Below are 10,170 nucleotides of genomic sequence, written 5' to 3'. Positions count from 1 at the left end.
ACAGACTCAAATAGAGCAATGTCAACTATTATCAACTATTATGTCAACTATTATCAAAGGGAAATTAACAAATAATGGTGATGGCTTAATGAACCCAGAGGAGGTACGTATTTGGTTTCTCAAAGTGTGCCTGGACTTGCTCCTTGCCATGGACCATATGCAGTATGGTTATAGTCAAGGTGTCTAGCTAATTCTTTTGTCCAAAGGGGCTTACAGGCAGTATAGCCTACTTATTATGAGACAGAGGTGGGCTTGGGAATATTTACGATACCTGCCTTAAAATATAGACTGCTAGGTCGAAATGAGAAGCTCTAAGGAAAGCAAGTAAAATTTCAGACGATTTGTAATAACCAATTGGTGAACTCCTCAAAAGACATGCATCCAAGCTTCTCATTCAATGCAAATGATACAAATGCTGTTACAATACTACTATCCCATACTACTGACAGCACCTTTAATTATCATTGCTTGATGTAATGACTGGAGATTCAAAGCCTTACACTCACACACTGGTCTTGCTCATAGGCTTAAACCATGTAGCAGCAGACAGTTTTAGAATTATACATTTGTGGCCAAATTATTTTAAGAGATAAGTGAAAATAAATAGTATAAAACATATTCATCAATGCAGTGTTTAATTGCATGCAACATGCAACAGTTGTCCGGCATTGTCACATGGGTGTTTGTTTATTGCTTCTGATTAGATAATGGATAACTGTAGTAGCATCGTAGGCTATACATTTCAAAGAGATTTTAGGGGGGTTATGGCTTATGGTTTTATCATTTGTTAGTTAACACACCCACTCACATTATGAATATCATTTAGTAGCAGTTCTTGAAGATGAGAGAAAAAAATCAAGGAATTGTGTTCTGCTTAAAAAAACTGATGTCCTCCAACTCAAGCAGGCCCAACTCAAACAAGCAGATTCACTAAAAAGTCATGATGACAACTGAAAATATGTTAGGGGAAAAAGAGCCTACATTACACGATAGCCAAATGTGTCCTTTTTATGAAATCAATCATGGCCACTTTATAGACATTTAGCTAAATGTTGTGCTTTATTTATTAATGCTAGTAATGCAATTAGCAACTGTTTCCCAAGCATTCATTGCATTTGCTCAACACCAATGTTGACACCAATAAATGATAGACTGAGAACAACTATCGCATCCCCTTTGAACAGTTAAGAGCCAAAATCCTACCTGCGTAACCAGCTTGTTTTATACAATGTAACCAACCAGACTGGACCCCCATTCTTCTCTCCCTGTCTTGACCACGCGCATGCGCCCACGTGTTCCTACTTCCCAAGAGCCTCTACTCGCATTTGTGTGCTGAGCGAAAATACTATTGGGGAAGTAAACACGACAAAAAAATGGCCTTCCTGAGGAGTGGGACCTAATCTATACATTTAAAGGAGATATGAAGACTTAATGTAAACCATTAGTCCTACATTTTCTTTATTACTTATATTGTAGATGGTATCCAGTGAGCTGTATCTGGAAGTGGAAGACGACTACTTCGCGAATAATATGAAGGAGATGATTGGAGGCTGCTGCGTTTGCTCTGATGAGAGAGGCTGGGCCGAAAATCCTCTGGTTTACTGTGACGGTCATGGTTGTAATGTCGCTGTTCATCAAGGTAACTTATATTTAATAAATAAAAGATTATGTGCATGTGTGCTGTTGAGGATAATCTGCTGAAGTTGTTGCCAACGCAGGCGAGTTGTTGTGCTAAGCTTTGCTAGTGACCTCGGCTCAACCATGGTTTCCCTCCAGTCGCCAGTAGCGAAGATAGCCAGCTATCCATGTACTCGGTTATCCTAGCCAGCTAACCAGGTGCCGTTTTTGGTTCGTCCACTATGAAGAAGTGGACAGAGTATTTTGTTGTGTTTATTACCAGGCAAGTCAGTTGACATAGTTATCAAATCGTTGATTATCATACAGCCACACTGTTGTCACTGTTGTGTTTTGTTTATGTTAACCTTGCCTAGATCGCAAGCAATGCTTTAATGCTAACTAGCGAGCTATAAATAGCGAGTTAACTTACTGGCAAATTATATGCCAACCGCCACATAACAGTTACCTGACGATTACCTTAGTTCTTGATTTTACCAGTTGGTAAGCTTTGACACGACAACACAAGTAACTTGTGCTGGATGATTTTGTCAGGGTTCGGTAATGTCTCGATGAACACATACCAACATAGCCAGTTAGCGAGCTAGCATGCGTGCATTAATAATACAACGCTAACTAAACTAGCCTAGCTGAGGATTTTGCCGCTGATCCAGATAAGGTTAAGCTTGCATTCACGGAGCTGTAGATTTTTGGCCAACTTCCTTTGTATAATTTAATACAGCCATGCCGACACAAAGTGGTCTACAGAAATAGGCTGCACGTGATATTGGAAGTGTTACTGAGGTAATGAAAAGCTAAGGTTAGCTGCCATAACGTGTTGACCTCGGCCAATAGCCTACTACAAGTATCTGAAAAGTCGTGGTGAACTGTAAACCTTGTTTAGCATATATTGTTACTGACAACATGATCAGATCGCAGAAGCAGGAACAGGTGACCGGTTGGGTCTGCCATGATTGGTTTGCTTCTGCCAAATGCAGGTTTACCAGTGTGCTTTGAACTGACCTACATTGCGAATTGGAAAACAAATTGGGACATGGATTAATATCAGAACTTGGGCTGCAGTGACTTGAACAGTACATATTAGGCTTTTCTTGTGAGCCTCTTTTCAGTGTTGCTTACCTCGGCAAATGACCTTGTATGAAATATTTAGTTTATGTTCTGTATTTGCAGTGGATGGGTTGTATGAATAGTAATAGAGCAATAACTTCAATGATTTGGAATAACACACTTCATCACTGCTAAAATGGCTTGTTGTCAGTCAAAGGATATTTGTCACTTGAGCACCTGTATGTTTTGGGTCCTAGTTTAGAGAGGAGATTGTGAAGTTGTGAATGGCTTTGATTTGCAATGAGAGTAGTCTTTGCAGAATATTGAACTCCTAGAAATTATTTTGACTGTCAAGCGATGCTTAAAATCACCATTTGTTCAGTTTCACGCACTAGTGTTGTCAGAAGCACTAGGACCCCTTGCTCTTAAAACACGATTTAGCATTTCCCCTGTAGCTATTACATGTATAGATTGGTGGTACAGTTGTCAGCGACATTAGTATTGAAGACTTGAAGTTTAGTATTGAAGACTTGTAAATGCAATCCAAGCAATTTAATGTCATTTTTCATATAGTGTCTGATTGAAGTCACAAAGTGACCAAGAGATGTGTGATTAACAGGGCCCTATTGATTTCATTTTCATAGAGTGGTTGAGAACCCCCTGGTATTCTCAAATGAAAAACATCAATTCATTACACCTCACCATAGCCCCCATGTCACTTTAAAGCACTTCATGTTGAGGTAGACACAGAAATGTCCCATTCAGGTCAACAATAGTGACATAAGATACTAAAAATGCTCATAATTCTTCCTGTCCCTATTGCAGCATGCTATGGAATTGTGCAAGTCCCAACGGGTCCCTGGTTCTGCAGGAAGTGTGAATCTCAGGAGAGGGCTGCCAGGGTGGTAAGTCTTCCCAGCACCGCACAGATGCAGCATCTCCACTCTCAAGGTGTGATGCCGAGATGTCGAGATGAATGACTATTTTTAAGTCTCTGACAAATAGAAAACAGTCAGTGGAGTGTGAAAACATCTGATCTGACTTTTGTCTTGTTTTGGTCTTGTTCCTCTGTGTAAACCTGAGTTGTCACACTGTTTTGTGACTGTTGTGTAAGGTTTGTTCTCCACTAGGATTTGATATTGCCTGCACAAATGAAGTATTGCATGGTAACATAATTGTGCACTATGGATAAGCCTTTTGGTTTTGTTGGTTTTGAGACCGTGCACTAGTACCAACTGAGGCTTCAACACTTAACAATCAAGCACCTAAATGGCCAAATTCCTTTGTGTTTAAATGGTAATCTGTGAAAAAAATAGAGTATTGAGGGAACTGTAAAGCATGATTTCTGTGTAAAGGACCCCTAAGTTGGCATCGTCCAGTGTTATCATCAGCTCACATTGGATGGCAAGCAACAGTATGGGTTGTACTGTTCCTAATCTTCTGTTGTCCAAAATCACAATTATGCAAAAATATGCAAGTCAGTTTTCTCAGTTGTCCTGCAACATTGAGTCTCATTTTGCTAAATGCCTGTTGTCTGCACAAAAGCAACGATTAAAACAAATGCAAATGCCATGGTGTGTAGCTTTGATTTCTGGGATGTGCTACTATGCATGGTAATACCACTGACAGGATAAGCTGGACCTTTGTCCGATTTGTCTCAACGAAGCTCTTTGTCATAATGATGGTCTCCCTCCCTGGAAGTGGATATCTGCTCTAGCTCCGGAGTAGTGAATTGGGGAGGAACGTTGCAGTTGAGTGTGGAAGGCAGTGTTGGGCCGGCATGAAATGTAGATGGCAGTCGGGATCTTGAGCATAAAGAAGGGGGCACAGGATGAGAAGCCTGTTGCGCAACCCTGATAATGTGGGCATTCTGCAGAAAGAGCTGGAGTTATGCCAAAACACGTCGTCCCCACTGTAATGTTACGCCTGTGCGGCCACTGACAGTATACAGCTGCACCTGCTTAGACACCAAAAAAGGAAGCTTTTCTTTTCTCTCTCTCTTCCTCTCTTTCTCGTTCTTTCTTTCTCTTGGTAACCGCAAAAAAAAACCATTCAAAACACAGCCTGTGCTTTAGCTTCCCTTCTATTTGTTTCTCAGATGCTGTAATCATAACTGGACAGTTTTGAGACTTAATTGATAGTAGACTGAATTTGTGTAATCGTGCAGATGACGATGATAATAACGAGTGGGGGCCCAAAGCCTGGTAGCTGTAGGTCCAATAGTTTTCTGCGTCCAAAAAAAGCAAATTCCGCGTCACATTTACGTGATTCCGTGTTTTCCGCGTCCAAAAAAACTGTATGAAAAACTCTCTGTTGATAGTGATGTTGCCTAGCAACGCTGTCTGCGTGCGTGCAGCTCCCTCAGTTAAGAAAGTGACCGGTTCAGTTTGTCGCCAATTCAGTGACCAAGTAGTTGACCTTACTGTGCCTTATACATTTCCAATGCTTATATCATCATTGTTGGACCTGTATGTGAGGCATTATGTGCATACCTAATGAAAGTAAGGGTTTTCATGAAGTTGCTACTGTGATAGACCGGTATTAAATACCAAATTTTGGGCTACCAGTGCGATTACTAGTAATTAACATGCTAAGCGGAGATTTAGCTATGTTCTGTTCTTATGTTGATACGCTGTAATAAAGATGGGTTCAATCCTGTTAAGATTTGGACTGGATGAGATATGAATGAGATCCATGTTGCCTAGTGTAATGTCCACTATTATATGTATCTAGTAATATTAATTGTGTAATTGTTATTGTGTAATAATAACTCATGTTTATGTGATTGAGTTCAGTGCTAATTAGTCGCCATAAAGAACACTGCTTCAGGAACTCGGTGAATAATATGTGCCCTTGTTAGATTGTTGTTTGCCAGCCATCAACAGAACAGAAGACTTAACATTTGTTGTTTTAAATGCGATTGGGAAGATGAGCAAATGAACGTGACAACCGTTGAAAAGGGGGGCGTGGCCGGAGCAGAGTTCAGCGCAGACGTGACATTTTTTGACTGCTTTTGTTCTTCAATTAATGTTTGTTCATTGTTGCGATCGTTGTTGTGTTTATTTGAAAGAAATTCAGACTTACACGGTAAAATACAGGGGGTTTTGGGCGATTTTGATGCACAAAATTATGTTTCCGTTTGAAAAGTTGCAATTCCGTTTTCAATGGTCCATTCCGAGTATTTCGTCTGTTTTCCGTTTTTGCGGAAAACTATTGGCCCTAGAGCTGTGCTGTGGCCAAACTGCACACCGCTATCTACTATAGATGTAAGCAGATTTGTTCCTGTGCCCACCATTACATATAAATATTGAGGATACATCTTCTAATGTTAACACGCTATCAGGGTGATAGACCTGCCCAGCTGACAGTGTGATTAGTCGACCTGAGCAGGGGTCATTGTGTTATTATGGGTAGGATTACGTCTGTGGTGCGGTCACAGACCTGAGTTGAAGCTGGAAAACTGCAGTAGTGAAGTTCTCCTAAAAGTAATTAACTGTGTTTTGTTGAAGGTGCACCCTCAAACACAGTGTGTTCTTTGTGTCATTAGGCCTTAATGGCAATGAAGTATAATCGACATTCACACAGAAGTAATGCGAAACTTCTTTGTCAGCCTCAAGGTCACTGAATTTTTAGACTTGTGAATGTACGATATGAAAATATCAGCTGCCAGTATCTCCTTATCTCTTCAGAATAAAGTGAAGTCCCAATTAACTCACATAAGCGTGTTGATGGCACGTAAATTGCAGTGACGGGATTGAAAGTGTGACCTTTTTTCCTTTTCCTGGCAGGAAATAAAACCTGGAAAAGCTTCAGGGTCCTTTTAGACTTGTTAGGCTAGTCTTCTTGTCTTCTTTTGAATTTCTCACGTGTCGTTCTTGTTATTGTCCCCCACCTCATGGAACACTTTGAGTTCAACAGTATAATTGCTAATTTTGCTTTTGGTGATTTCATAAGTCATAAAAAGCCATTAACTGACCTCATGTGTGTTGGTGTGGGTTTGTTGAAAGGTCACTGTTTTTTGACTGGGGCTGGTCACTGATGTTTATTGAATACCATTTCAAATCACATTGCGCCAATTCAGTTTTGAACGATCCTCTGAATTGTTGTATATATGCAATATACTTGTTCACTTAGAAGATACTTTTATCAAAAGTACCTTTCAGTACAAGCAATGTATATATTTTGCCATTTTGTAATGGTAGCTTAATTCTTCAGGTTAATGTCATGAAAATTGCAATTGCAAACTTTTAACTATATTTACTTGGGCTGGGGAAAATCGTAGTTGCATCGATGTATCACAATGCTAATGTGAAAGATTCCACTGGTGCAGAAAAATTAAATATTACATTTTTTTAACCAATGTAATTGAATAATATGCATGTTAGCTTAATTAATTAAAACAACTTATTCAAACATCATTTCATTGTGATATGCATTTGTAATGATAAATGAAAAGTACATTTACAGATAAAGCTGGCAATAGCTTAGGCTATAAACTATGTGTAATGTAATGAGCAACTATCTTGTGACGCTAGCCAAGTACAGTTACAGTAAACAAACCTTTCCACTGTGACCACCATAGATATCAGTAAATGAAAGAATAACTTACAGATACAGTGCCTTGCATGGATGTTTTACCCTTTTTTTGCTTTTATAAATCAGTCATGGTCAATACAAGTTGGCTTTTTGGACACAAAAAAACACAAAAAAGCCCTCTTTAATGTCAAAGTGAAAGCAGATTTCTACACAGTTATGTCAATTTAATAAAAATATTTAATGAAAAATAATTGATTGCATAAGTGCTTAACCCCTTTAAAGTGACTGACCTAATTCAACAGAGGTCCCGCCAATTGGTGCTAGAAGTCTCACAATTAGTGAAATGGGGATCAGTGTGCAGTGAATGGTCTTAAGTGACTGTAGTATAACGACACCTGTGTCTGGAAGATCCATTTACTGGTTAGTATTCAGTAATCAGTATTCTTGGCTACTGTTACACCATGAAGACCAAAAATCACTCCAAGCAACTCAGAGAAAAGGTTATACAAATGTATAAGTCAGGGGAAGGATAGAAAAAAATGTCCAAGGCACTAAACATCCCCTGGAATTCTGTTAAATCCTTCATCAAGAAATGGATGGAATATGGCACATGTGTAGATCTGGCTAGAGTAGGCCGTCCTCACAAACTGAGTGACCGTGCAAGAAGGAGACAAGTAAGAGAGGCCACCAAGACACCTATGACTACTCTGAAGGAGTTTCAAGCTTCAGCAGCTGAGATGGGAGAAACTCACTACAACAACATTTGCATACAACAACTTTTGCCCAGGTTCTTCGCCAATCAACGCTTTATTTTATATATATATATATATATATATATAGCTCCACTTTTGTTTCATCCGACCAATGAACCTTCTTCCACTTGACCATGGAGACTCCCACATGCCTTTTGGCGAACTGTATTCGATACTTGATATGAGTTTTTTTCAACAGTGGCTCTCTTCCATAAAGCTTTGATTGTTAATCGGGCTATGCACGCATTAGGGGTGGGAATCTCTTGGCACCTCACGATTCGATTCGAAATCGATTCAGAGGTCAACGATTCGATTTAAAATCGATTATCGATTATCGATTTAAAATCGATTTTGTAATTTAAAAATTTTTTTTTTTTTTTTTTTTTTTTTTTTTACACATCCATTTTATGTTGAAATGCAAGCTGCATCGACTATTGCATTGCTCATAGAAAGTCAAAATTGTGACCATTAAAAGCTTTTACTCTAATAAAGCAAATAGCGAAGGTAATTCATCGGTTGATTTTCTTCAATTTAGACTCTGAGTTGCAAATTCAAATGATTCAATAGTCAAAATGCATCGATAATCGTTTTATCGGTTTCGAATTGATATTCGATAATCAATCGATAATTGCATTTCAACATGAAATGGATGTGTAAAAAAAACGATTATCAATTTTAAACCGATAAAACGATTATCAATCCATTTCGACTTTTAAAACATTTGAGTTTGCTACTTAGAGTCTTTGCTACACTTCCTACTTTGTGTTTGATAATTAAAGAAAATCAACAGATGAATTACCTTCTCTATTTTTTATGAGAGAAAAAGCTTTTCCTTGTCACAATTTTGACTTACTATGAACAATCCAATAATCGATGCAGCTTGCATTTCAACATAAAATGGATGTGTAAAAAAAAAAAAAAAAAAAAAAAATGTTTTTTTTTTTTTTTTTTTAAATTACAAAATCGATTATGAACTTTTCTGAATCGAGACAGAATCGTTTTAGAGAGAATCGATTAAAATCGAATAATCGATTTTTCCCCCCACCCCTAGCACGCATGTAACAGTGAATCGGAGTATCAACTGGAGTTTGCATCTTTGTGCATGCTTGGGATCCTGCCCATAGACATATATACATGCATCATATATGTCTATGATAATCGCTGCTAGACGCTCACTGTTCTTGTGCTCCCACATCTCATTCACTTTGAAATACTGAAACGAAATCTAAATGATCAAGACCATGCACCATTTTCTTAGCCATCATGTGCTGCATATCAGAAATGGCCAACAGAAAAGCAAATTATTGTGACGGCTCCTATTACCATGGAAACAACAAACAAAGCTAACTTTAGTATCTAAATAGCAACTGCATATCAGAAATGGCTAACAGAAAAGTTTTGTCTCAACCAGAGACATGTATGTCTATGGTCTCAACTGTTCATACTAATGGCACGTTTTTTATGAATATCCTGTAGACTGTCTCACAAGCTTATTCTTGTTGATTATGAACAAACATAACACAAGAGGCCTGAATAGATATGAGCACCTTTACAAACCCACCTTAAACACGTATAAGGACGTTCAGATGGCCGGAAATTCATGGAGAGAATACTATCCCATTTTCACAGGAAACTGCACACAGCAATCAGGGCATATGTGCCAAACGCGGTAAAAGATACTGCTCTGATCTATTCCCATTCCATATTCCATACTGAATATTCTGTTTAGATCAAAGGTTTGTTTCGACATACCATGATACTTCAGATGATAGTTATGTGGTATACCAATGTGTTCGAAAAACTTGTTCAGCGAATTCTAAGCATCATCAAGTGATCATGGTCCTACTAATAATTGTCAACTGGTTGATCATGTTTGTGTCCCACACTATTCAACGTGTTTTTTTTTTTTTTTTTTTTAAACAAGTATTCCATCTTATGCAAAAAATAAGCATTAACACAAATGTCAGACCGGTTATGGGGAGGGGCTAAAGTAACACTAAGTTACTATAAAACAAATGGAGTGGATTCAAATGGTACCCAACGCAAAGCAAAAGTCAAATAAGCAACAGAAACTAATCTCAGCCAGTATACAAAACAGGAAGGCAAAAAGTGTATGCCTGCATAAGAAATGGCCCCCAACCCCTGCAGCCTCCAAGAAGAATTTCAGAGTTTTCAAACTCCAAAATGCGAATTCGCAAGT

The 10,170-nt window shown here is 38.5% G+C and overlaps 1 protein-coding gene across 3 annotated transcripts in view; it reads left to right on the top strand.

Moving 5' to 3' along the window:
* The first annotated feature begins 1,361 nt into the window (after positions 1–1,361).
* Positions 1,362–10,170, top strand: part of mllt10 (MLLT10 histone lysine methyltransferase DOT1L cofactor) — a 62,059-nt gene continuing 53,250 nt past the window's right edge. For all 3 annotated transcript variants that reach the window (XM_080855181.1, XM_080855180.1, XM_080855179.1), the window contains exons 1-2: positions 1,362–1,639; positions 3,508–3,587. In XM_080855181.1, the coding sequence (XP_080711307.1) occupies positions 1,477–1,639; positions 3,508–3,587 (243 nt within the window). In that variant the 5' untranslated portion in view covers positions 1,362–1,476. The remainder of the gene's footprint in view (positions 1,640–3,507; positions 3,588–10,170) is intronic.

Source organism: Sprattus sprattus (assembly GCF_963457725.1).
Source record: "Sprattus sprattus genome assembly, chromosome: 17".
Classification (NCBI taxonomy): Eukaryota; Metazoa; Chordata; class Actinopteri; order Clupeiformes; family Clupeidae; genus Sprattus; species Sprattus sprattus.
Note: the sequence above shows the minus strand (reverse complement) of the source record. Positions and strands in the feature narration are given on the sequence as shown.